This window comes from Galendromus occidentalis, unplaced genomic scaffold (genome assembly GCF_000255335.2).
Source record: "Galendromus occidentalis unplaced genomic scaffold, Mocc_1.1 scf7180000077527, whole genome shotgun sequence".
Taxonomy (NCBI): Eukaryota; Metazoa; Arthropoda; class Arachnida; order Mesostigmata; family Phytoseiidae; genus Galendromus; species Galendromus occidentalis.
In genome coordinates, this window is record NW_003805515.1 from 732662 (window position 1) to 760003 (window position 27342).

At 51.6% G+C, this 27342-nt stretch overlaps 2 protein-coding genes across 2 annotated transcripts; both read left to right on the forward strand.

Moving 5' to 3' along the window:
* The first annotated feature begins 867 nt into the window (after positions 1–867).
* On the forward strand, positions 868–2705 carry LOC108864873 (protein lifeguard 2-like). Its single transcript, XM_018641259.1, has 5 exons — positions 868–875; positions 1629–1696; positions 1781–1955; positions 2090–2238; positions 2452–2705. The coding sequence occupies exons 1-5, from the start codon at positions 868–870 to the stop codon at positions 2703–2705; spliced, it is 654 nt and encodes a 217-aa protein (XP_018496775.1).
* Positions 2706–7556: 4851 nt separating this feature from the next.
* Positions 7557–26472, forward strand: dysf (neuronal PAS domain protein dysfusion). The gene is made up of 6 exons (XM_018641260.2): positions 7557–7627; positions 16734–16915; positions 20244–20395; positions 24651–25116; positions 25252–25411; positions 25614–26472. The coding sequence occupies exons 1-6, from the start codon at positions 7557–7559 to the stop codon at positions 26470–26472; spliced, it is 1890 nt and encodes a 629-aa protein (XP_018496776.2).
* Positions 26473–27342: the final 870 nt, after the last annotated feature.

Sequence of the window (27342 nt, forward strand, 5' to 3'; positions counted from 1 at the left end):
TCCAACGGGTGGTGTCGGGATAGCGAGTCCAGGGCTGCATCGACGGAGATCGAAACTTCACCGGTCGAATTTGGCGAGCGAAAACGCTTTGACGAGAACTTCGTATTCGTCGGAGTGACGCGCTGTATGAATGTCGATTCAGTTCCGATGATTTGCTTTTCTCGAATCAGTTCTTTTCGTTATTCGGGAAGAAAAAGCAGTGCCACGTTCATCAATCAATACGTTTGCTTTCCGTCTCCCCGATTTCAGCTACTGTAGCCACGATTTCCAGATCGCTTTCTGTTGCTTTTCAACTTCTACATAAAACCAATTCACGGCTCGTCCGGCAGCCGCCATGGCTGCCGCCTCAGGGTCGAGGGTTCACGCTGTCAGCCGGGGAACTGCATTCTGTTGTCGTGACCGACCCAGACATTGTACTACATTTGCCAGTATGATGAGTGGAATCAATTGTTGCTGGTGCTGCCGTTCGAGTAATGGATTTGTATCGTTCTCGATGATTCAATCCGATTCTGGGCTCGATCCTATACGAGCTCATGGCTGCGAAGTATCCGCGTAAAAAAATGCACGAGATTAGTCCAGGGAAGTACCTCGGCGTAGACAACCATGTACTCGCTCCAGGCAGCAAGGGGAGTTATTGCGAAGTTGGGAGTGTCCGTTCGGACATCCTATGTCAAAGAGTGTCGGCTGCCGGTCGAGCCCTCGGCGGGCCACAGGCAGCCTCAGTGCAAATCTATCGTTGGGACCTTCGCTTCGGGAGAAGATTTTGGCCTCGTGCCAAACGAGTAGCGGCGGGAAGGATCCCGAGAGCGGAGCGTCGGCAGTCTGCGCAAGAGCTCGGAGGACTCGTGCACACTGCTGGCCGCTGATATGAAACTGTAAGTTTCCCCGCATCTACGTCGGAGTACGCAAGCGGCGGTATTGTGCCGGATCGAGGAGATCGACTTCTCGAATTGCCTCGTTTTCCGCGGAGGCATCCCGCCATCTCGTAGTTTGCGTAGGCGGTGATAATCGTCTCCAGGCGCTCCCTAAGGCACAATGTCTCTCGGATTGTTTTCTCCGTATTTTATTCGGCGGAGAGGACCGTTCCAGGTCTTGTCTAGACCATAATCACTCCCGTGATCGAGCCGCTGGTGAACGAGAAAGATCTCAGCATTCTCATACCACTCGATGTACAATACAGTATAGTCCGCTTATTGGGATCACATCAGAAATGGCTCATCCTTACCCGGATAAGCAGAGCGTCCGATTGAGCGGACCGAGTCCAGCTGGGCAACTTGGTTTTGCATTCCGGCTCGAATGCGCGGATCAATCGATTATTATCCGGTAATCCCGATGAACGGGGCCGTATATGATGAACGTATATTCAGTCGAGGAATATCGGGGCAAAGTGTTGGAGAATCAGATTCTCGGGTCATCGATATAGATTAGAGTTCGAAACTGTCTTCATCGGGGCCTCTGGTTCGAATTAGGACTGATCTCCCATGTCATGTTGCTCCCAAGATCGGGATCATTTTACAGGGAAAATTTTATGCGCCACAATCGGGTCAGCGATCTCTCATGCACCGGAGATCGAGCCCGCTCTCGCGCTCGAGACAACGACATCAAAAATATCTCATTGTGTGTTTCAGCGTTAAAAACCCTCAAGTTTACTTCGGAAAAGGAGAAGACGACAAGCAGAAAATACTCAAGATAGAAGGTTCGTTCGGGACTCCCAAAGGCGTCCAGCAGTCCAGCCCTACGCTCCTCGGGCGAGAAGCTAATCTTTAATAAACTCCCACAGAATATGAACATCCAGAATCTATGCTGAGTTTCATGCGCGTCTTCGTCCTGCGCACTCTTTTCTACATCCTGTGGCTCCATCTGGTAGTTCTGACATCAATCGTCGCCGGTGCGCTCTTCATTGACGTCGTGCGAGATTTCGTAGTGGCTAATCGTGAGCTCGCTTACATCGCCTTGTAAGATCCCATTCGTCGACTCAGTCTACCTCATGCCCCGAATGATGGAGGAAAGACGGAAAAATCTATTATATCATCGAATGACATCCATTCACTAGCGAGCGTGTTCGATAATGTCATCGATAACATTTCAGCGTGCTGATGCCGAGTGTACATTGTTTGCTGATCTGTTATCCCCCGGTCAGATCATGCTGGCTCCTTCTCGCATTTGTAACCCTCTTCGGTTATGTGGAAGCCGCGGTGTCGGCCATCTTCAACACGTATTGCATATTCATGACAGACTGTACGTAGCCCCTATCATTCATTTTATTGGCTATTTCTGTCAAACCAAATATTTGCGAGGGTATCATTACCAGTATTATTGTACTATCGATGTAGGCACGAAAAAGCTCTGGAAGGAGGAGATTTGAACCCATTGCTTCTCATCGGATTCAGGACGCTCTCGGAAATTCTAGGAGTCTAATCGGACCCTCTTACGTTCCTTTGTCTATTGCAGTCATTTGTCTGCTCACGTGCAGCGAAGTGATCGTGATGACGTTCACGCCGCTCCGCATCACCTCTAACTGCGGTTTCCTACTCGTTCTGTTTCTCCATTTCATCAATTTCGGCACAACAGTCATTCTGATGACTTCGAAAGCGTCTTCTGTCGACGTCTTCGTAACATCGATCGCGACGTGGTTCGGCGCCGGAGTCATGACTCTCAAAGTTAACTCTGTAGTCGCACATTTCGAGCCTCGCAATTTCGTCTAAACACACAGTGGTCGAGTATAATTGTTGTCGGGAAGTTTGTTTCTGAAATGAGCAACGTGCAATAAAGCTGCGATTGCGGTTTTAATCGTTCAACCTGTTTGTTTCTCTCGAGTCGTCCTTGTCGGAATTTTCTGAATACCGATTCGGGTGCGTGTTGTATTGTTCCGATGGTTAAACGTTTTCGCCAAAGCGGAGCTATTTGATCCGCAGATGGATCCGCTCCTGAGCTGGATCATTCAAGTGTGAGCATTCGGGCACACAGGCTCTCGACGACGGTGACCGACTTGGATTCACATACGAGAGAGCGGGACCGTTCTCGGGGAACAGGGGCGTCGAGCGTGACCGAGAGATTCTAAGATCCGGCCGAGTCCACCAACGCTATCCGGCGGCGGCAGCGACGTTGGTACTTCTGTTCCAGCGATTGTTGTGATTACAATTAAGATTCGACTCGCATTTGGAATCGTGATCTACGACAGGTGGTACTGGTCGCAGACAGGGAGCCAAGTTCGGACAAGCGACGCTCGGACAGGTGCTGCGCTACGCCCACGGGAAAATGGACGGAATTTAGGAAGGCTGGATGGATGTTGCGAAGATGAAGCATTGCCTGCAAGAGAAGAAAACTGCGCAGAGGACCAAGACAATCATCCAACAGGTTGAGACAGGCGACGTGTCGCTCCTACCGGCCGACCCACCGACTGACTGACTGCCTGACTGACTGAGACTAATGAGCGTGCAACAAATTCGATGTTCAGCTGCCGTTGTTCCGAGGAAGTAACGAAGGACCTTACGCCGGCCGCAGATGTCGCTGGCGAGTATCCGATTCTGGAAGCGGTGTGCACGTTCTTCTCAGCTGATTCCTTCGAGACTCAATCTTCTCGCGAACACCAATCAATGAACGATTTGAGTGAAAAATGCTCTTGGTGATATGAACGTACAGTTCTGCCGAACGAATGTTGAGGAAAATCTCCCCTTGTCTCGAAGATAAGAAATTCGAGACAGTTTCAACGAGTCGAATACGATTCCCCCATTTCGGCCTGCAACTGCGGGCAGATCAGGAGGCCGCTCCTCTACGCCAATGAACCATAGCCTTGCTCCAGTTAGGAAGTCATCTTCTCGGAGAGTCGACATAATTTACCGACTGCTTGGAAGCTCATCCCCGCCCTCCGACCCGTGATCGTCGGGAGAGCACAAAGCTCCCCACCTCAAAATGTGACCTTGAAATACCCGGAGAAGAAGATTCGAGCCCTCGAGATCTTCCGTTCTCTGACTTAGCGGTGTGGAAGCGCATTCAAAGAGAAGTGGAAACGTTCCACGGGCTCGAGTCCGGGGAACTTCAGGTCTATTGTTCGAAAGCCGGATAGCGAGATGAATAAACCGATCGAGCGAGCGTAATCATGGACTGCGAGTGCGTCCCCGAAAACGGTGGCGATAGTACTACCGACGACGCCACTGCTGCTGCCGCTAGCACCACCTCGAATGGCTGAAATGAGCGAGAACACAGCGAAGATTATCTTCAGGAGCGATGGCGACTCGTGACTCGATTCGTCCGCATCGACTGTCCGACCCGGATGCGTTCCCGAACGCAAACGAAATAAAGAAGAACACTGCCTTGCCAAGCGAGCAAAGCAAACCATCCGGCTGGACGTCCTGCCAACCCACTAGAAGACGCCGGCGTAAGGTTTAATTAAATTCAACAGCAAAAAATGGGCGGAGGTCGACCGCTTCTGTCCAGCAGCAGCAGCAGCTCCGATGGATGGACGACCGGCGGGAAATAACGGATCAGAGTCAGAGCAATCGGCAGCTTTGTTTTCAGCCGCCATTGTGGATCTCATTGTGGATGTGACATTTGGCTAAAGCGAGTTGATTGACTGGCCGACTGGCTGACTGACTGACTGGCTAGCCGGCTAGCCGGCTGACCGACTGACTGACTGACTGATCCAGGTCTAGTAGCGGACATACGAAGCTGTCGAAAGCGAAGCAAGGCTACAAGTTTTCTGCGAATTTTGACGCGTAGGTATTCCGCGGATATTCCGCTGCCCTAGCAGCTAGAGGAGCTTTGGTCGGGAGGTGTTGTGCAAAGACTTCACTCATCAGCTTCGGCCGGTCCTTCCATCCGTCTGTACCTACGCTGGCTCGCTCACTCGATCGTCCGTTCCGTCCGTTGGTGCTCATTGGCTGCTTGTCTGCACACTTCATTTTCAAAGCAACAGATTGAGCTGTCAAGCAGCTGGTAGCGTTGTTCAAACTTCGACGGCTCGTGCTCCCTTGACTTTACACTTCATCTTAACGTTGTGTAGACTTGGGTCTTCCCGAATGATCCGCGATACGTCGAGTGGGACGTCGTACCGGGTTCGATTGTTCACCTCTTCTCCATCCATGAGCCCGATCCTCGCATTTCCCCACAGTCGATCGGATCAGGTAGAGGGACACCTGGAAAAGGCCGGGAACCTGAGGGCGATCAGCTGTATTGGCCGCTCGGCGAGTTCAGTCAAATCAAGTCGCCTTGATTCCTGGTTCCTCTCGGTCGGGTCTCCGTTCAACGGCTCGAATCTTGTCCTCCTCTGCAATTCTCGCTCCTGGCTCTTGAACGGGGATAGATTATTGAGCTCATCGATCCCTCGCGGCATTAGCGGTTAGATGCGTATCGCTTGCCACGAATTTCGCTAGTTAGTCTCTGAACGATCCGTGGAAGCTTCTCGCGACATTATTTGAGCACACTCGTTGATTGATAGGCAGCTCTTGCACTAAGGAACGATGATCATGCTGTTCGTCATCGGTACACTAACAACACGAGTCGCTTCAGTCTAGATGGGAAACATCGATTGGTCTCGATCGTTTATCTTCGAATCGAATCAGAAGTTCTTGCTCGCTCGTCAGCCTCCGTCCGTTCACAGTTGCATCGCCGCCGCTGCCGTCGTCGACGTCGTCGTCAATGGCCTCCCATAGTTTCTCTCTTCGTTCCTTTTTCCTTCATAATGACTCTTATTATAGAACGATGTATCTCTGAATTAACGACATATGACGATGGCGTTGTCGATGAGGACCACGCAACGGCCGCGGAAAAACGGCAATGCCGATAATTACGCCCTACGTACGATGAACTTCTCCATCGATCGGTGCCTGCTTATGCTTCATCCGTTTTCTCCGACAGTCTATATTTCCCTCTTTTCCGATGAGTGCTCCGGGCTGCGTCCTCGAGCGTCCATCCCTTGCGGGCCTGAATAATTTCAGATTACTCCATCTAGTTCTCGAATGGAACACAGCGAAGGGGAATGACATGACCCCTTCCAGCGCTTCCTCTCCAGCTCCACGACCTCGGCGAAGTCGGTATCGAAGAGATCCGCTCATCCGAGAAGAAGCCGCGCGGTGATTATCGCTCTCCGGGTATTAGAGAGCTTCGGATATCACACATCGCGGGAGAAGCACGCGATGCGCTGACAAGTATTTTGTGAAGTCTTTAATTAGCGTGGAGTCGCCTCTTACGCCCCGGCGGAATGATGCTCGGGGTGCTTCGTCCTCACGGGATGAATGGACCGTTCCGTGAATGGGCTTCAAGAATCGGATTGTTCCGCTTTGGATAAGCCGACGACATCGGATCCCGAGCTCCAGGCGGTTGACGCGCAGCGTTCGGAGGGATCGGAGACCCCTCCGATAAATTTCCAGACTAGGCGAATGAGCGCGATCAGGGAGAACGAGGATGTAGTCACATTCTCAGGAGTCTTCTTCTCAGGTACCCGTCCATAAAACCCGGGAGAGCAACACCGATCGTGGCGCTCCGGATACTGCACCCGACGGCGTCGTGTACGGAGTCATCGCCCAGCTCGGTAAGGCGATTTTCCGTTCCGAGCGAGCGAGTTAGTCCTGTTGACCAGGGATTCAACCAAATCAACCTTTCCGCCCGCCCAAACACTCGGCTGACCGACCGACAGACCGACCCACCCACCGACAAGCCGTCAAGCAACGACAGTCGCACGTTTTTCAGAAATGATGGGTAGAAGATCACTGCATACTGATATTGGCTGCCGGATGATGGAGCTAGACCCCCTCCAGGTGGCGACGGTAGCCGCTCCGAAGATCTTTTCCACCGGCGAGCCGTCAGCGTGGAAAAACAAAACCGGCAACACTACCGCATCAGCGACAGGAGCAGCGGTGGCAACAGCGCCACAACCACCAGTCGCAAGGGAGGCGGCGGCGGCGACAACAACAACGATGGTGGCGATACGCTGGCGGTAGCGGCGGATACCATCATCAACGTTACCAGCGGGAGCAACGAAAAGAACGACACTACCATTGAGTTTAGTCGCCTCCCTCCTTCTTTCACTTACAATCATTCACTAATTGGTCGCCAGACACCAGACATCTACCAATGGAACGGCAACTTCAGTTCCAGAGCCCGCCCCATGGCCCGCCCACCATGCGGCGGCACTTCACCGGCGGATCCGTCTGGTGAAGCAAACAGAACGTCGCCAGCCGCCGTAGAGCGAACGACCGACGCGACGTGAGCCCGCTTCAAAAAATCTTTCTGGCTATCTGAGCAACGATGTGCGCGCTTTCAGTTCGATACCTTACAGTTTTCGGAGACTCCCACTAGTTGTGTTCTGCTTCGTTTAGTGTGTGAAGTATCGATTGCCAGGAACTTCACAAAAACTCGGACTACTAAGGATACCAGGCGAACTCATCGCCAAAGAGTGCACGACGAATTCAGCGCGAGCTGCGACGTTCCGTAGAGGTGCTTCTTCATGAGCCGATCAGTCTTCTGATTGGTTCGGAAGATCTACTGAAAATTTTCGGAGGAAAAGTGTCGACGAAGCGATTCAATTGTATGTGGAAAATTGAATAATCGCTGGCAGAATGATGTCACAGATGCTGGCTGCGGCTTCGCCACCCGGCGGGTCGAACCAGAACATCATACAGATGTGCAAGTAAGTTCTCGTAGATCGTCGCGCCGCGTTCTCGGACTGTGGTCTGAGTGAGTCTGGGGTTCAAGTCGCAGGAGACTTAAGTTTCCATAGAGAATCCGGATGCGGGTTCTTGGTCAAAAAACATGGAGCTCTGTTCGAGCCGTCGAAGAGCAGCCAAGAGTCAAAGGATCGAGAGCGGGAGTCGTTGCTCCGTAGGGGATGAGTCTCGTGCGTCAGGATAGGAAAACGATTCAGGAGTTCAGTCGTCGAGCGGTACTGGTCCAGAATTGATAGCGGTTCTGACGATCGGGTCAGGGCAGAAGTATCGAGACGAAACGTCGCCCCAGTCATGGGTGCGTCGTCGCGCTGAAGTGATAGGTGTGGGAGTCAGAATTCCTGAATTTCATCACTCGTCGACGGACCAAGAGACACCCTCCGCTCCTCCTGCGGCTATTGTCGTTCAGTCATCCGCGATGACGTTTGTGGCTGTTTGTTGACGCTCCGAGATGCGGAGTAGCCGCTCAGTGTTATTCGCTCCACTCGGGCATCTCTTCAGCATTTTTCGAGGATCGCTCAGTCAGAGGTGTTCCACCGAGACATGAGATTCCGACTCAACCGAGGCTTCGCGCACCCCCCGCATCTTGCCATACAATCGAGCTCTTTCTCAAATTGTGGTCTGCGGAGTTGAGTTTCACATCAGAAAAAGAGCGCCTTACCTGAAATTCGTCGCTCCAGGTGAAGCGTGTTGTCTATCGCTTGTTGTTCAGATGAATGTGACCTGTGATGGGACGTCGTCTCATCTTGATTTCTTCATCGGTGGCGATGTGTTTTTTGTCTGAGATTTTTTCCCACGTTGTCCAAGGTCCGGGAGACTCGTCTCTACAGATGCCGCCGCTCCGCTGTTGTTCTTGTTAGAGCAGAGAAAATAGAGAGCAATGCTTTCCCTTCGTATTTCTTAGGGATTCGCTCCACTTCGCCGAAGACTCACTGAAGTGAGACCGTGTTGACACTGCGCGCCGCTTTTTTGAAGAAAACTGAACGACATCTCTTTTGGATATCCGCGTCCTACGGGAGAGCGAAGCCGAGAGCCCCGAAGAGAAAAATCGGCGGCACCTAAACGACGGCGACGTCATTTTGGCACTTACCGAAATTTTAATCGAGTTTCAATCGAAGAAAGAACAGTTGCTCTGATTGCCAGACATCCCGAGAACCTCCCTGTTCCCATCTGAGGTTATCCGTCCGTCTGCCTCCCCCTCGGTGAACCGACTGGAAAATGACATTTGCCTCCTTGCGGGGAACTCTTCCCGGGAATCGCTGGAGTCCCGCATGATCCTTACTCGAGAACATTCGGTCCACCAGCTTCGCCACGAGTCTTGAGGAGTAAAGATCCGACGTCTTCTGTCGCCGACTCGAATCACCACGGCGATTCACATGGCGTTGATTTCAGCCGGAGCAGGGAACGATTATAATCGTCGAGCTATGAATCGATCTCGGGTCGCCTCTTCTACTCGATGAAGTGAATCGTACGCCGATTGAAGCAGATAAACGTCGATTCGAGATAGCACTTATGACCGCCTAATTGACAATGTTGATAAGCAAGATCCGCGAATCTTCAGCTTTTGTGCTTCGATTACCTGAACGAGAGACGCAGGAACAACTGATGCGAGCAATTACCGTGTTGTTCAACGGACGAGGTACCGCGGCTCCCTCATGGTGAATATCTGAGCTCCTCACTGCGGGGGAGCAGGACGCTCAGGGGATAACAGTCACTGAGCGACGACGTGAGTCTGTAGATCGCCGGATCTTCGTCCTTAGGTTGCGGAGCCGTTCTCGGATCGGCAGTCGGTCGGTCGGTTGTAGCCGGTTTCAGCCACCTCCCGTCCTTAACTCCGTCGGATCATCGTCGCAAGGAGTTAGTTTCCTCTCGACGTCGTTTCGGAGTCCGGGAGAATTTAGCTGCATTCTGATTCGCGACGCCCTCCGATCAGAGCCACGGCAGGCGAAGCGATCTATCAGTGGAGTTCAGGTGCAATTTCAAGCGGCGTAATTGCGTCAGAGACTCACTGCGTTCATGCTGGCTGTGTTCCGTACATTCATTTCTTCGATTGTCGTTCGGCCGGCCGGCCCGCCGACCGGCCGCTCGTTCGTATGGACTGAGTGGTGTCTCGGCCAGATCTTGGGTATTGTGTTGTTGGTGTCGGATGAAGCGACTGCTCGACCGACCGACCGGCCGGCCAGTTATTACTTTAGTGTCAACCGTCGAAGGAAGGAGGGACACTCCTCCGCCATTTTCTGCATCTTCTGTATCATCTTCTCAGCTCAAGTTCTTACTTCGAAGAGATGAAGAGCATCAGTTGGGAGTCTTCACGGCGCCTCCGTCGGGGGCGGATGGACCGAGCGCATCTCACATCAAAGCGTTGACCAGACTATTATTCATTGTCGCTCGGTCAGTGAAACTCTCACTCAGTCAGTCTTTCTGCTCATCACCTCCCTCGATCATCCTAGACCGGGCGAATAGGAAGGGTTATCCGTGCGCTTACGCTCTCCGATGAGCGGATCCGAAGAGCTGGAAGTGTTCGAGTTGGAAGTTCGATCATCGAAGTCGCTTTCTGAGACGATTCCGCGCGGCTGGACCTGCGGAACGGCAGGCGAAATCACAAAGGAAATATTTCATCCGACAGAAGAGCATTACAATACACAGAATGCTCCTGATGCGGGACGCCCTCATGGCCTTCCCGGGCAATGGGAGCACTGGTAGGGCTGATGCCCTTGACTTCGCTACAGTTTGGCGAACTCGGAGTGATATTCATATCGAAAGCGGTGCCATGCTCGAAAACAACAGGAGTTCAGTATTATTCCGTGTAACTTGCAAAGCGGTCGTGCACCGACACAAATGCCTGATGAGCAGCGAGATCGTATCGGGGACCGATGGACCGACTTCTCCAACTGCTGTCTATGTCGTCAAGGATTAGCGCGATGATTACGGAATAGCGAAAAACATTGTGTGATTTACGGCCAATCGATTCGGATGTTGCTTTCTTCGATCGGGACGGACTCGAGCCACCGTCGAGATGCGGAAAACAGACCAAATGATTACGGTGGCAGCCCTCACAGCTGGAGGATTCAGAGTTCGCTTGATTTACATGTCTGCATCTCGTTCGTTTGGCAGGTCGTTCGACCACGATTGGAATATCCATAGACGGCATAAGAGCAGCCATAATAACAACAGAAGCAGTCGTGGAACTACATAGGATAAGTCGGAACAAAACCAGAATACATTATGCATACCTGCAAGGATCGGCAGCGAAGATCCCGATCTGGTCCGCCGCATAATATATGATCGAATTCGAACCTTCAATCTCTCCGGATCTCAATCGAGGCTTCGGAGGGGTCGAAGACCCACGGCACTGCTTCCCGAATCAGAGCACTGAGCCGCATGAGCTCGGGGAGAGATTTTCTTTTCGGAAATCCAGGTTCCACACGCTAGAAATGAACATGCCTCGGTATCGTCTGGAGCGGAATGGCGACGCTCCGCTTAAAACTGAAAATCACTCGAAAGTCTCAGTCGGGAGAAAAGAAAGTTTGTTATGACGACTGTTCGCGGTACGAATTTCTTTCCCTCTATCCCTACCTCAGTATCGGGCCACATTTGGGACCGTGTTGCAAACACCGGAGCGTTGCTCACGAAGTCGTGATATTTTGTTGAGGAGTGCAAAGGCACCCTCCGCCAGTGCACTCGACTCCCACACGTTTGTGTTCGGCGTTTAGTTTTCTCAACATCATCGACGGTCGTTGTCATCGGCATCGTTCAGGCATGGCGTGTTTTCCCTGGAAGATGAAAAAAGTATCAACAAAATATCGCAACCACAGTTTGAAAGAATTCGCTGACGACCGCCATGAACTTGGTGTTCCCCGAATGTCGCAGAGCATCACGATCTGAGCGCTAGGTCGGAACTGGACCAGTTTCACCAATAGATGAATTCTGGGTCGGAATTCCCCGGCGGAGCCGTGAGGAAGCGCCAGCGTGGGGGAAAACTCCGGATCACCGGGCCGGATCCACACTCCATCTTGTGCTTGAAATTATTCTTGGGATTCAGGGCTCCTGGGCCCAAGCCCAGTGGTCACGCGCAACGATCGACCACAGCATTGGCCAGAAGGGCCCTGTTACAAAAGCGTTTCTCCGTACTTCGGCATCGGGTGTATGCTGAAGACAATTGCGCATATTGTTCCGAGGTCAAAGCCCCTCCGATACTAGCCGGCAGAGTTGGCGCCGAAGCGACGCCGAACTCATGCACTGCTCTGTTTCCCAGGAGCGGATTTGACAGCGAAACCTATCGGCTCGAGTTTTGCGCAAGTGGAGTATCTCATTGGAGAGGGGAGATCTTATGATGTGATCCGCTCCGTTTTGGAGTCCCGATGCGGAACTTCCGCGTGTGAGATGAAGTATTCGAAGATGCCTGCTGACGGATGTATCGGATCATCCCTGACGGGACATTTCTGAGCAAATTTCCGCTCATGGCTGTGAGATATGTAGCCGGGTCTGAATTGTGCTAGGCCCAGATGCCTCAAGCCTTTCGTGACAGATCCGTTAGCTAATAAATCGATCGCTCGAGTTTCGGCGCACATGGACTGAAGTGTAATGGTCGGATGTAGATGTGTTTTCGCTTTAGTTAGCGGAGAATTGAAATATCACTTTCGGCATATGGCGCGTAAATGAATGAAGAAATGAACTGGCGGACGGACGGACTGTCAGACACTCAGTCAGTCAGTCACTCAGACAGTCAGTCGGTCCGCCATCAATGTGCCTGTTTGCCGTCGATCCTTCCGTCGGTTCATGTGCGCTCAACTTGAGGGGCCGAATCAACGGGATCTGCATGACTCGGAGGCAGCCAGGCGGAAAACCTGATGCGTCTTTTTGTGATCCGCCCAATGAAAGAGCCGAGCGGTAGAAGGAATAAAAAATTCTAAAAAACCCTGGGAAGAAGTTTTTTCGCAGTTTTCCCTCGAAATTCCGAACGGTACATCTGACTTTGATTCAATTCTGCAGAGCATAAATTTCGAGCCTCGATTTTCGCAGAGATCTGCGAAGGAGCGCCGAAACGAAATTCCGCAACTTCCTCGTCATCGGGAAAAGTTTCTCATCTTTCGGTCTTCCCGAAACTCAAGGTTGCCATTGTTATTCTCCCATTCGGAATCACCCGGTCGTCAGACTTCTCTACATGACTTCGATTTCTAGTGCGCCGCTGGTGGCGCCGTCGACGTCGTATGATGTACTTTATTTCACGAGCTCTCGCAACCCTCGGCTAGGAGCGAAAACCAAGCGGAAAGGATCATTCGGTGGTCATTGCAGTTTCGATGACGGGATTCAGTTTAAGAGGATCTCACGGAGCGTTCCCTTTTACGCGTTTCCTCCAAATCGAATTCCGAATCGTTGATTTGCTCAGAGCTTTGATAGAGCGCAGTTAACGGCGGCAAAAAAAACCGAAGAGAAGACAAGCTTCAAATGATTCCGAATTCAAAACACTTCTCGGATCGTCACGATGACGTCGCTGATGACGACGATTGGGGGATTTGAGCTTCTAAGAAGCGAGTCGAAATGCTGTAGTAAGTGTTATAGCCGATGCTGCCGTTCTCCCTCCGGGAGTTCCTTATCTCGCGCTGCTATCGAGCGTTTTTGAGGCGCGCGGACAACGAGGCATCAGGTCGTAGTCGTAAGCCGGTTTGATTTAGTTAACACCTCAAACAGAATTTTTCTCTCCGTTCCGATTGCCGGATCGGTCGAAAGATATCGAAATCACGACGAATCGTAGAAGACGAAGCGACCGCTCGGAAGGATGGGTCGCCTAACGAAAAAAAGAGTCCACGCGTACGATTTGCAATGATAGCCTCCGTAATTGCTGCAAACACAAGATTCTCAAAGCAGCCGATCATCGTCAAGTCTCGGCGATCTTCCACATTCTCCGCATATGGCAAAGTGAGACGCTGCGGCTGCTGCTGCGTTGCCCCAACTCAGTGATATCGACGAAATTACGGAGATCTGTAAGCAACACTTCTCATTGGCCCCGGCACGTTCTCAGTCCGAGTTCGGGAGGGGAGATGGCAGCACATTTGTCTTTTTCCCCGACAGAGATTTGATTAAAGCAGTCATTAGAACGGAAACATCAGTTCCGCGGCTGAGGCAGTCTGAAGTTTGCGGTCCGCGATGCCAGCTACCTCACACGGCGTAAAAATCGTGCCTCCACCGAAATGCTCATTTCGGCCCAATTAGCTGCATCAGCCGGGCGAACTGATGCGGCAGTCAGTCGAATGACCTCTAGAAATTGGTGCACTACCGCGAAAGATGGGAGCCTTTCGATGCGATCGTGCCGGAAGCTTACGTAAGCGAACCATCGGATTCGTCTGGCTGCAGCTGGAATGGGACGGATCGGAAGGAATATTGGGGTGTCGCTGGTATCGGTAGGCGGTGAGCGGAGAAAAAACTCCAGACGAGCAGTGGCAGCAGACTCAGCGTCAGCTCGCTCGATTTCACGCTCAAATCCTGCGGGATTCCATCCCGATTTCAGCGAGTCTCGCTATGCGATTTTCGCGCAGTCAATTTCCAAGGAAAGTGAATTTTTCTGGACAGGCAGCCCCTGGAAAGTGGAGAAGCTCAACTGTTCGACGCTGGAACTCTCGTCTGTCGTCCTAATGGCGGAGTGTTCCGACGACCGCGACCATAGAGCGACGTCGACGACAGCGTCAAAGACGCGTGCGCGGCGATGGAGCAGATGGACGACAGCATCGGAAACGTCGACGACGAGTGATCAATAAATCGAGAAGAGTTGCTAGAGTAGAACGATCAGAATGACAACTCGAAAAAAATTTATAAGTCTAAGACGAAGATCCTCCCGAGCGAGAGTCCGGTAACGGCCGCCGCGGCGTTGCTATGTTTTTGCTGGCTGTGCGAGCGATAGTGATCAATAACGATGAACGGCGACTGACTTCCACTCAATGCGTTCGATAACGACGAAGAATCGAGATCGCCGCCGCCGTTGCCGACCAGTCGCTGCCGTATCCGCCGCTGTCACTGCGTTCTGTTTGGCCCTCGCTGAGAATTTTCAAAAAAATTTTAATATATCACCACGCTGTCTGCGCGATGTACGTTGGCCATAGGATCGCCCGCTGCTCCGGTGCCCGCTGACCTGTGACCTGGCGGCCAGTAAGGTGGCTGGCGAGCAAGCCGAGGCTGAATTGCTTGCCTCTGGTCGCTCGCTCTAGTGTCTTAGCGCGAGCGTATACTTACACCTAGGGTACTCGGGAACCCCGAGAAACGCGGCGACCCAACGACGGGCCGTGATCGCCGCTCCGACGGTAGAGCAATCATACTGCGAGCGGGAGGAGAAGGAAATCTGAGGCTTCATTACGACCTCGATTAGTCGCATTCGGGACATTCAAAATTAGTTAGATGAATACGCTGTCGAGAGAGGCCCTCTAGCGAGCGGGTGAATGAACTCTATCGAAATGCCGGGAAAAAGGAAATCGAATCGCTTACTTGTAGGTGAATCGCTCATAATAAAGAGGATACCGGTGTATCGCGTCTCCGTGTTGAGCGCGTAGGCGTCCGCTCCATGATAGAGTTGAATCAAACGCTCCGAGAGAGAGAGAGAGGACAAAAAACGCCGGGAAAACCCGATAGGGGAAATCGAAACGGGGAGAACGATGACGTCGGCAAAGAAAAAATCCCCAAAGGCAGAGCGAACTCATCGATTTAGTCGCAAGAGCGCGACGTCGTGTCGAAGCGGTCGATCATTCCATTGCAGGAGCTGAGGGAAAATGAAGAGTTGGCGGAGGCATCCGACGGTTGCGTGGAAAACGGGCGAACGTTTCTGAATGGAGCGTACCCAGGACGATATGAGTTGGCCAAGCCGTCGAACGAGCTAACGAGATCCCGTTCGGAGAAGAGTCGAAGACGGTTGAATCTCGCCGTTCAGCGAGCATTTTTCGAGACTCGCAAGCTCAAGGCCAAACGTTCGAAGAGGAGTGGCTGCCCACACAACGCAAGGGAAAGCAGAGAAAATCGTCGTATGCGGCCAGGACAGAGTCAACTGGAACGTCGATTATTCATGTCGAGTTTCCCGTCCCGCCCGTCCTCGGGTTTCCGCTCGAAAAACTCCGAGCGGAGTATTTCAATGACCGCGGCGAACATCGAACAGGATTGGAGCGACTGAGCTCTCTCGTTGGTCTGCTTTACCCGCTTTCTTTGGCCGGAGCAGCGAGTCTTACATAAAATTATCACAGAGGCGGGCTCTTGCTATTGGAGCCAACGGCCCGTGTGAAATACTGCTCGCTCGCTCGCCTGTCGGACGACCATTCTGCTGCATCGTTTTCTTCATCTTGTTCTTCTTCGCTGCCGATGCCGCCGCCGCCGTCGTCGTCTTCTGCTTGCCGGTTGTTTAGATAAACCCGGCCGGCCGAACGAGTGGCGGACGGACAGACGGATGGACCAGTCAGTCTGCACCGTTCCAGCCTGCCAAAAGCATGCGTCGAGGTTTGGACAACTGAACGGATCGGTATAGACGAACATTTTCTGACGAACGAACCACACTATCTGAGTCACACCGCGGCGTGGCGGATGTTTCGCGCGAGAGCGAATGCTGATTGTTGTGGAGTATGATTAACATTTCGAATAAACAATTCGCTATTAGTCGGGGGAAATTGCGGTGATGCTTCTAAAAAGCTCCTTCTCGCTGAAAGCAACCCGATGAAGTCGTTGAGACTTCATTTTTGGTGCTGAAGCTCCATTCATTGGTTCCTTCAGCGAGACTCCATCAGCCGGACGCGGGTGCTGCTCGCGCATCATTAAGATGGGCTTCGGGCGAGATGCTGCGGAGGGAAGAACCTTACGTCTTGTCTGCATTATCGCATTCGGTCAATATTGATGGTGCTTAATAGTACACATGTTTTGGTGGTGCCACATTCTCGACGGACCATTGAGGCGCTATTAGAGCTGGATCTTTGGCATATTCCGTGGGTCAAACTCGGGGCCGTGCTCAGAAGTCAACGGAAATCGATTCTTCTTGTTGGAGCAGAGCGCAAGACCCTCGTCCAGAATTGAACTACAACTAAATGTGTCTTCTCTCCTTTCCAGCTTCGAAGCCAACAAATCTACGAAGGGAGCGTCGAAACTCCGCCGTGATCTCATCAATGCAGAGATAGCCAACCTCAGGGATCTGCTCCCCTTGCCGTCGTCGACGCGGCAACGACTATCTCAGTTACAGCTGATGGCTCTAGTCTGCGTTTTCGTACGCAAAACCAATTATTTTCGAGAAAGTAAGTTCGCTTTAGACTTATCCCTGACTTGCTTCGGAGCCAATATTGCTTGAGGTGGCACTCGAGCGACAATTAGCGGTAGTGAGACATTCGGGGCTCTCGCTGAGCTCTTCCAAGCCCGGGCATGCTTGATCTCACGAAGTTCTCCTCAGAAGAACACAAGAGCTTTTGTTCCAACTTATTGTTTTTCTTGCGCACTCATAACGGCAGCTCTGGTGACCCAGTGAAAACGGAAGCGGCCCGTCGGTCGGCCGGTCGAAGTACTGGATTCCAACGGCGAATTTCGCCTATTGTTTCGCTCGTTTGGTGTATTCGGTAGTCGTCAACGAGTACTGCGCTTCTTTGCCATGGTTGTTCGAGACGCAGTTAAATGAAATAGCCGTAAACTTCGCTAAAACTCATCCGCCCGGAGAACTGAATGTCCGACGCAGAGCTTTGTTGCTCTTTTCGCATCAGTCCAGCTCGGTACCGCTCTTGGACCACCGTCGAGACGAAATAGCGGACTCCGCGCCACGATCAAGTCGTGGGTGGAGATCCAAATTTCATCGTGGGAAGCTTCGGCCACCGTTGCGGCTCCCGAAAAAAATTCGGTCCACCATTTCGCGAGCTTTGCATGGATTTCCGCGGGCTGCTCGAGGAAGAAGTTCTCTCATCTGCAGTCTCTGGTTCAGAAGCGGAACTGGATCGTACTGACGCCCTCGGGGTCCATGCCCTCTCATTCCTGCATTCGGGATTTTCGGCTCCCTACCAGTCGGATGCAAAATCCCGTACAAGCCTCAGCTACACAATTGTTCCGACGATGTTCGTGTCGGAGGGGTGTGGGTTCCTTGTCAGCCCTTCAGTTGCTCTGAAGGATCGGTAGGGAATGTTCATTCGCGTTTTATAATAATCAATTCGCAGAGCTACCCGCCTGGTAGTCGATGGTCGCGCGGATTCATGCGGAGGAACCGACATTGCTTATCTTGCCCTAATCTGCATAAACGTGTTGGACTGCAGGACGGCGCCGGCGTCACCCTCTCTTCGTTTCATTTGCCAGCATTCGTCTGGATCGGAACTTCTAGTCTGGCAGTCCAGACTTTGCTCCCGTTCGGAAGCGGGGCCGTCCTTGGCAGCTCGTCGGATCGACCTAGAACTGCTAAGCGACGGGGAAGGAATCTGAAGAAAGAACGCCAGGGACCCCGAAGGGAACCATCTACCCGCAACGCAACTCCTGGCTGATTCCAACTTACTGCCATTTAATAAAAATCAGAGCTCAGTATTTTTTCAACGACGCAAAGCTTGTCTCCAAGTTCCTCTGCCCAAATCAATTCTCTAGTGTCCCGCGAAAGAGAATCGGCGGAGTTGCCGTGAGGTACTTGAACGCAACGCCTGCAGCCGAACTACGGGGTCAGTGGTAATTTCTGAGGTCATCGAGGTCCAGATCACTAGCAGCGACGCGGCGTCCGGCCGACTGGCCGGTCGGTCGATGCTCGTTCTTTACCGGCGCATCGTTCCCCGTTCAAACGCACACGCATGTTCTTGTTCAGAGGAGCTACCATCGTAGTCTCCGGACGGGCAATGAGCAATGAGCGAACGGTCGAGCAAGCTGAAGATTCTGACGCCTGCACTTCGTCAATTCGGCGGACCAAGGGGCAAGTAAGCGAGCAAGCAAGCCAGCGGGGGCGCCTCTCTACACTTAGCAGCAATATCATGGAACTTAGGAAATAATTGTTTCGTACAGGAGCTGAAATTGATCTTGTCGCTGATCGCCAGCGACAACGTCGAAAATGAGGACCAGGTGGGCTAGCGCGGTACCGCTTTCTCACAATCAGACGCGCGATGAAGTCCGTGTGTTTACATCACCTAATTGTGATCTGATCCTTCTGGTTCTGATCCTCTCGCTGTCTGGCAAGAGGTCGCGGCACCCGATTGATCTATTCATCGTCGATTTAGCGACAATCGAGAGGGAATAACGGTTTTCGGGAGGGTACTCTGCCGACGACGTCGACGACGGTGTGTTGGGCTGGATCTCCGGTATTCTCGTTCATCGCTTCCTGAACGGACTGGAGTGCGCCATAGGTGTTCGGAGCATCGCGTTCCATCCTGGCAGAGCGAGCCGAAGAATCTCAATCCTGTGACGATGATTTCGATTCGAGTCGTCCAAGGGAAGTCGCTTGAATCGATGGCGATGGCCTGAAGAGAATCACCGCGCTTGTCTTCACGCATCCCGAAGTTGCGATGCAATTTGCTGCTGATGCTGCTAGTTGTGCAGTTGCTGGAGGCAGCAGCGTCCGAAGCAACGCCAGCTTCTGTTTTGTTGATTTTCACGCTAAATTACGTGCGTATTCGCGCCTCAGAAGTGACCTTACAGGCAACTGAAGCGATTGGTTTGTCCCAAGTCGCCATCGACGTTGTTGACGTGGTCTTTCGCGTTGTCGTCTTGCCTTTTTTTTTCTAAATTGAGCTGAAGATAGCCGACTCAAATCGGCAGACGTCACTCAAAAGCAGAAGTCCAATTTCTGTCTTCACTCCTATTCTCTTCTTTCTCTTCCTCTCCTGGGGTGGTCTTTCTCAGCTTTTGTTCGCGTAGTAAAATTTTATGTGCTGTAGAAGCAGCCGCCACAACAACATACAATAACCACTCCAGAGAGGAACACTGCTCGAACAAACAGATGCACGACCCTTGCTAGCAGCGGTGCCGAAATCCAAGTCGCCCCCTCAGTCTCGGGGAGCGGAACATGGCACTCCCAAACTCCTCGAGACCTCCTTCCATGGCAATATTAGAGGAGCTATTGGAAGGAACCCCCGGCTGAGAAGAGTTCACCGTGCACCCGATTCGTCGTGAGTCGAAAGCTCGGACATCCTTCTGGCGATCAGAAAACGCTCATCTCGCATGTCAATGGAAGGGCATCGGAGTCGATGTCGTCGTAAGCCGATTTTACGTCGTGTTATCGATTGAACACTTTCACACATTTGGACGTTCTCCCGTCGACGTAGTGAATTCCCCGTTCGCGTGAGGAGTGTAAACGCCAGAATGGCTGGATAAAGTGATTTCGCTTTACGGCTCTTCGGCGGGCTCGGCGATTTCTCTCAGGCTGTGGTTCGTTCGTGCCGTTGACAAGTCGTTGTTGGTGCGCCACTCGAACAGTCGGAGCGAGGGAGCTGAATCACCACTGTAGAGCTTAAACTTCACGTTAAATCGTAGAGATGAGCTGATATCGAGCGAGAGCAGCTGAAGGCCGCCGAAGCCGCAACTCAGCCGAGACATCAATGAGAATCGTATAGTAAGGGGCAAAAGGCTCTGATCCTCTTCAATTATTAAAAATTTTCTTCGTCTGATTTCTTCCAGTGCTGAAGGAGTTCAACGAGTACGCAAGCGAAATTCCGATGCCTCAATTTGGATTTTCAAAAGCGCTCAGCGGTTTCCTGATCATGCTGACGCAAAATGGGAAACTACTTTACATATCGGATAACGCCGCTGAATACCTCGGTCACTCGATGGTGAGTAAAACTCTGAATCAGAAGATTCTGCGTGTTTCTGAAAGCCTGTCCCGGCTATCGATCCTCCTGGATCTAGAAGATTCGCCTCTGACAAAGGCTCTTAAGTACACGTGCTCTTAACTGCGAATGCTATCGCCGATCGCGTTACGGAAAATCAGGCAGCTCCCCCGTCAAAATCGCGCAGTCCTCGGGACGAAGTCACAGAAAACGTGCGAGAACATAAGTAATTTGAATCATGCGTAGACTGCGACGAAAACCGTTGGTAATGTTTACCGTTATCACAACATGGGAGCACCGCCTTGATTCGCTCGAATGGTCAGCCGGCCGCCTCGACGGCGGCGCTTGAATTCCGCAGTTGGTTTGCAAACTACACCGACGACGACATCGTCGACGTGCGAAGCCTGCGGCGAGCACGCCTCCTGTTTAGACAGCACAGCTCGTGACTTGTAATTCGATTTATGTCCTCATTGTGCTTATCGATTTCCTACTTCATTAATTTCAGTCTACGAGTCATCATGGGGCTCATCGCAAACCGCGTTTTCTTTTTCACAATAATTGTTATTATACGAGAAAAATTATCGGGAACAAGGACTGCGCTGCGGCTCCCGCGCTTCGGAATACCCAAGAGTTCTCGCGTACAACTCGTACCAGGCATTTACCTTGCGGTCGGCAATGCGCACGCAACGGAAAATGCGGTGCCGCTTGGGCTCGAACGCATTGATATGGATCTGTTCGAGTGAGCTAAATATCAATGCAGATGGAGGTGCAGAGGTGGCGAGACAGATCCTCAAACAGTCGGATCGTCTTTCATTTTCGTCACGTCTCGTCCTCGACATGGGTTTCTGCTTGTTGTGCGGCAACTTCTGTCGGTCGATCCGTTCTCGTCACATTGGCTTTCGCTGTTGTTGCCGCCGTGGCTGCGGCCGCTGCCTTCTTGGACGCGGTTCCCTTCGTGGTCTTCATCGACAGAAGTCGTTCGCTCGCTCGCGTCGGCCTGTGGTCAATTTCGAACTTCGTCGTCTCCATCTTCTGCTTGGTTTTCTTTTTCTCCTCTTTTCTGCTTCTGATGACGCGACCGACCATCCACCACATCACCAACAACCGCCAAAGACCCGGATGCTGCTGTTGCGGCCGCAACCAGCGGTGGCATGTCGTTGGGGGCAGTGCGTTTTTCATTTTATATATGGAGCCTGGCGCCCTCTTACAGTTGGTCGCTTCGCCTTTGACAATTCGTTTCCAACTCCGGACACCCGCGCTGACGTCACCGATGCTCGTCTCTAAACAACATGGTGTGGCTTGCTGTTGGCGGTGGGAAGAAATCGCTTCGTCGGGGTCTTGCGATAGTTCCTCCTCCGGACATGATTCGATGTCGGCCGCTCGCTTGTCGCTCGCTGAGACGATTGGTCGACATGCGACTGGACGCTCAAGTTCCCGACGATGACATCGCAGACGTCGGAGACGACTACAACAGAGGGAAAAATGCACATGTCGGAAATAATTGTCTATCAAATCGAATTCCGAGCAGCATCTCAAAAATCACCGGTGTACGCTTTTTTCCTGCCTTGCTCGCAGCTCTGAAAATTATTGATTGATATTCGCTGCTCGACTGGATCTCCGCATCGCGTCATCGTCATGAAGTTTGGCTCCGTCAAATTCTCTCGCGGCCGCGCATTGACGAGCTCGAATACGTAGTGACATATTCAGGACTGGCATAAAAAATCCTTCCCGTGCCGAGGGTTGCTCCAAATGGGGAACTTCTACGGAAATCAGTATGATATCCAACACATGATGCTTTCACGTTACTTTCCACCGTCGTCGGTAGTCGCGGGAGGGATCGTTGTCTTTATTCCGGAATTTTGAAAAAAACGATCGTCTCTTCGAAAAAAGGAATCAGCAAATGAAAAATCGGCTCCAGATCCGGCTTTTCCGTTTGCAGCGGGTCAGCTGCCTTCTAAGTGATTACTCACTGACCGACTGCAGAAGCGTGAAACAGATTAATTACTCGTGTGTAATCTCATTTCCGAGTGGCGATTTTGTTCTGACGCTTCGAGTCATTCTTCTGCTAGAGGCCGGAGTTCCTCCTGTGGTCGTCGAAGGTTCGAAATTCATTTATAACGGCACGGAACATTTACGCCAGTCCATTCCTAATTTTTCCGCTCCGGGATCGACATAGCTGATCGCCAGAACATCACCCCACATTACGAGATGTAGGGCGGGGTTTCGGGGATCTTAGCATCATGGCTGTCCTAGGCACTTGGTGCCTTCGAGGATTCCTGTGGGAAGGAATAATTATCATCAGTTCGGAAGGATAACGGTACCATAATCGTTATCGGTGTTTTCGAAATATATTTCTGAACGAGCCGTGCATGGGATTTTAAGCAGCAATGATTCGATTGAAACATTCATTCGAAGAAAGCTATTTCGGCATTGATGTATCCCGTTAGTCGCGAGAATACAGTAGCCGGGGGGCTTCTGTGTTGGATAACGTCTAATTTTGAGAAGCCGCACACCTGCGCGAGGATCGATTCGTTTACTCCTCGGCTAGCTAAGCGAAGGGCCGGCCGAGTCGCTAACTCTTAAAGAGCGTCAACAGAAACTCGCTCTGAACATAAACCTAGCAAGTGATCGAGGAATAGGCCTCAAACAAAAATCAAGATTAAGTCTTCGCGGACCCACCGAGTCTAACATTTGCTCTGTGACATGAGTTGGTGTGTCCGTGAGCAAATGTTTCCCTTACTCTCATTGTGAGGTTCCCGAATTCGACGATGTGCTTTGGCTCAGTCAGCCGGAAAACTCGAACTCGAACGTCAGTCAGAGCTGCCTCGAATTGTGTTTCGGAGTGGAGGCGCGGATAGGACTACGGTGAGTCGCCCGGGCTCTCGCAAGAGACAGATACAGAAGAAAGACAGAAAATGATACGGATCCAATGAATCCTAGTGGAGCTTTTCGACCACAGTGGTGGTCACGGGAGCAGAAAAAAAAACACTGGAGTCGGTTAGTCGAGTAGTCATTGGCGTCTCGTGTAATTTTCTCTCGCGAATTGGACCGATGCTTCTGAAACTTGGCGGAGGTATCGGCGAAGCGAGTCACACCGACGCGGACTGAAACATTCCCATTACGTAGGGTAAATAATTGCGTGAAACTTCTCTCGATTGCCCAACTCACACTTGTCTCGAACGCTCCCGAACACGAGTTGTGCGCTCCTGGGCAAAGGAGACGAGAACTCGGTTTAGCTTTTCCGATTGCCCCGTTCCGGGGGATCGCGGTCACCTAGCGCTCGAGGAAGAGTCAATCTAGATCGAGATGAGTGGGCTTTGGGATATCGGATCTGAGGGAGCGAATTCTCAAGAGCGCCATCAGCACCAATTCTCGCCCGAAGAAGCATTCCGAATTGACTGCGGTCTTCGACCGCGAATACTCTGGCGATGGCAGTATTAATCGACCGTGGAAGAATCAGAAGCCACTTCCAGGATTCCGACTGTGAATTGATGAAGCTGAGCTTTAGAAGGAGCGATCCGCAAACAAAACATCCGGGACGACGTCTTCCCTTTCTGTCATTCGGGCCTGACCCACCCGGATCTTCGCTAATCGAGTCATCCACAAATTGTATCATCCCGATTCTGGTAGATCTCTCCGTATTCTCTCCGTGTCGAACGACTGCAAGCGATGACGAGAATTTTCGAAACCGGCCCGTGTTGCAGAAAACGGGCAGGCTGTAACGAAAAGTCAAGTGTAATTGGACCAGAGCAAAGAACGATTTTATTAGCGGTTACATTTATTTATTTTCTCTTGTTGCTCCGGGAGCCGACTCGTTAACACTCAATCACGGTCTGGTTGAGTTTGACAGATGCTCAACTTCGGCAAAGTCGGACCTTTGATAAATTTGCCGAAGGCTGCCGTTTTCATCGAGTGCTGACGCCGAAATAGAGCGAGCGATTCAGCGGAGGAACGAACGAAGGAGCGAATGGCCGAACCAATCTGCCGGAGGTTCCGGTTTCCAAATAGCCGATGACAGTGTAATATTCCCGTGTCAAGCAATCTAAATAAATTACCTCGTCTGCATACTTGTTCAGAACAGCGGAACCGAGAGGTGGCTCTTGAGATCCGAGCTCTCTATGACGAGAATGGCGCTCCTCGAATGTCTGAGCCCTCGAGATCGACGGACAATCGGTAGTACGGGTCACGCGGCAAGCTCCGTCTCCTCTCAATCTTGTACCCAGCGTGTTAAAAACGTATTCTTCTCCCGTTCTTGCAGGAAGACCTGCTGATTCACGGAGATTCAGTTTACGACATCATCGAGAAACAGGATCACGCCAACATCCAAGCGGAACTCTCCCGCAACCCTCTTCCTTCAGAAACACGCACGTTCCTCTGTCGCATGAATGTATCTCGAAACGCTCGCCGTCAGATGCGTTTCGGAGACCAGAAGGTTGTCCTTGTGCAGGGCCATTTCGTCGGATATCTACCGCTCTGTTCGCGCAACGAACCAGTCTTCCTCGCCACGTGTACGCCGGTCGCAATGCCCGAAACTCGGGAGTGCGTCGTCCAAGGCAGCACCCTCGTATTCACGAGTATCCACTCGATGGACATGAAGTTCCTGCATCTGGACGCGATCGGTGATTACCACCTCGGTTACCAGAGGAATAGTTTGCACGGCCTCAGCTGGTACGAATTCGTTCACTGGGAACATCTCACCGAAGCGCAGAGCAAACATAAGCTGAGTGAGTATCTCCATATCAATTATTCGCATTCGAGTCTGTAGGAATAAGCGAACTCGTTCCGTATTGCCAAGCTGGACGATCGGCACGGAGATAATCCAAGGCGGTGCTGACTGAGTTGCTTCTCATCTTTCACAGTAACCCAAAACGAGCAAGAGAGAAGTTGTATCCTTCTCCTACGGTTACAAACCCTCAGCCAAGGATGGTTGTGGATTCATTGTGTGTTGCAAGTGAAGGAATCATCGTCATCCGACTCGTCACAACAGTCGGTCATCGTGTGCACAAACCAAGTTCTGAGGTGAGACAAGGGAAAAGCTTGGAGACGGAAACGGCATTGATCGTATCGAAAGATCGGTCTCCCCTTTGAATACGATTAACGGTGCCGATATACATCCGGAGCGACCTCCCCAATAATCACCGAGTACCTCCCGGGGATTCCTATTTCGAAGACTTGAGACTGTGTGATCGATTAACATCTGTGTCGATTTCTCTCTTTGCAGTGAACAAGAAGCATACGTCATGCGACAGAACAGTTGGCTATATCAGTATTACTCGCTGCACTCGAAAATGTCCTACAATTTGGGCTACAACGACCCACCGATGCAGCCAGCGTCTCCGTCGAGTCATCAACGCAGTAGTCAATATTCACCTGTGCCTTATTCCTCGCCATCGCCTGGCGTCCCCACGCCCCACTATTCGTCCGTTTCCGCATACCCAACCCCATCGCAAGCAGTGCCAGCCCCGACGCAGGTGCCCAAATGGTCACCTCAAGTCATCCAGGGCAGTGGAATCAAACGGTCGATAAGTCCGGACGATGAGAAGATCCTGCCCAAAATCCCAGCATTTGCACATCCCCATCCTCATTCACATGGACACACGATAATTCCGCACCCCCAGCAACCGGTACCCCATTACCCACAACCGATCATGCATTCCGGCATTCCCCAATTCACGGAGCTGACACCCCCCTCCAGTGGGGGGACCGGCGGCGGATACCTCTATGGGAGTCTGGCTCTCGCAACGGCCGCCACAGCGCCTGTATTTCGACAATCGGCAAAATACCAATTGGACGAAGAAGCCGCTGCCTTGGCAGATGTAGAGCAGAGTTTGACCCCAACAAACACGGACGAGGTCAGCCACTTGATATCGGCTGCTAACTACCTGCGGTCGGTACCCAGACCGACCTACATAGAGCCCATGGATCCTTATCATTTCTCGCTCGCTTACCCGACATATTCGGAACTGGCTTTGCAATTCCCCTGCACATCGGAATATCACCGATCTTTCATGCCACCACCCACGTCGCCCCCGCCGCTGCTGCAGGACCGGCACGAAAACCCGAGAGATGTGCTGAGTTGACTCAGTGTGGTTCGATCATAAGTTTCCTAACAGATGCGAGCATCGGAGCACAGATCGGCCTGATTCCAAGTTATGGAAGAGTCTCTCGAAACGTCACGCGGTCCTGGCTCTCCGTTCTCCCCTCAGCGGTGCCACGTTTTGAAAAAACCAAAGTCATATGCCTTAGCTTCCTCCAGCCGTTTTGATCATTTCCCTCGCCCACCCGAATTACTTCATTCTTCACGATTTTGCATTGTAATTAGGAAAATTGCAGTAACGTATCAAGCCAAAACTATTTCGACGTATAGGGAGTCATCGGCGCACACATGGAATATCTCACAATCATCATCATCACTCTTCATCGCGGCATCCCATTCGGTGGAACTCCGTGAGGCATTATGCCCTCACAATGTTGCGACTAATTCTATCCCACCGACAGTATTATCATCATGATCACGATGATGGTAAAAATCATCCCGGATATTCTTATTAGGTATGAATGAAATATATATTATATATTATTGTCAAGACCAGTTTCTGTACCTCGACAAGAAAATAAATTATGTAAGAAGTTTCCAAGTCTCTCGTTCCGTACTTCGTTTGTGTCGACCCGGACCCGCGATTTCCAGAAAACCGATGATCTTAGCAATTTACCACCTCGGGCCGACCTTCCCCATTAGAGTATTCATTATAAAATATTATTATTAGTATCATGACTCACTAATTCTCTGAGGATTTCCCCGTTGATCCTTCCCGGGGAGCCATTCCATACGATGAGGGATATTTGTGAGGATCGCTCTCAGTCTCCGCACCTCCCGAAAGACAAACTTCTCTGCACGTCGCAGACTCACAAAAAGCCAATCAAGCAACACCCAAGGGTATATCAGCGGT

What these genes read in the sequence shown, in the direction of transcription:
- LOC108864873 (XM_018641259.1), top strand. An exon ending in GAAAATACTCAAGATAGAAG is followed by an intron (nt 1,697 to 1,780) that starts GTTCGTTCGGGA and finishes AAACTCCCACAG; the next exon opens with AATATGAACATCCAGAATCT. An exon ending in TTGCATATTCATGACAGACT is followed by an intron (nt 2,239 to 2,451) that starts GTACGTAGCCCC and finishes TGTCTATTGCAG; the next exon opens with TCATTTGTCTGCTCACGTGC.
- dysf (XM_018641260.2), top strand. Translation starts at nt 7,557, where the DNA reads ATGATGTCACAGATGCTGGCTGCGGCTTCGCCACCCGGCGGGTCGAAC. An exon ending in AACCAATTATTTTCGAGAAA is followed by an intron (nt 16,916 to 20,243) that starts GTAAGTTCGCTT and finishes GATTTCTTCCAG; the next exon opens with TGCTGAAGGAGTTCAACGAG. An exon ending in GCAGAGCAAACATAAGCTGA is followed by an intron (nt 25,117 to 25,251) that starts GTGAGTATCTCC and finishes CATCTTTCACAG; the next exon opens with TAACCCAAAACGAGCAAGAG.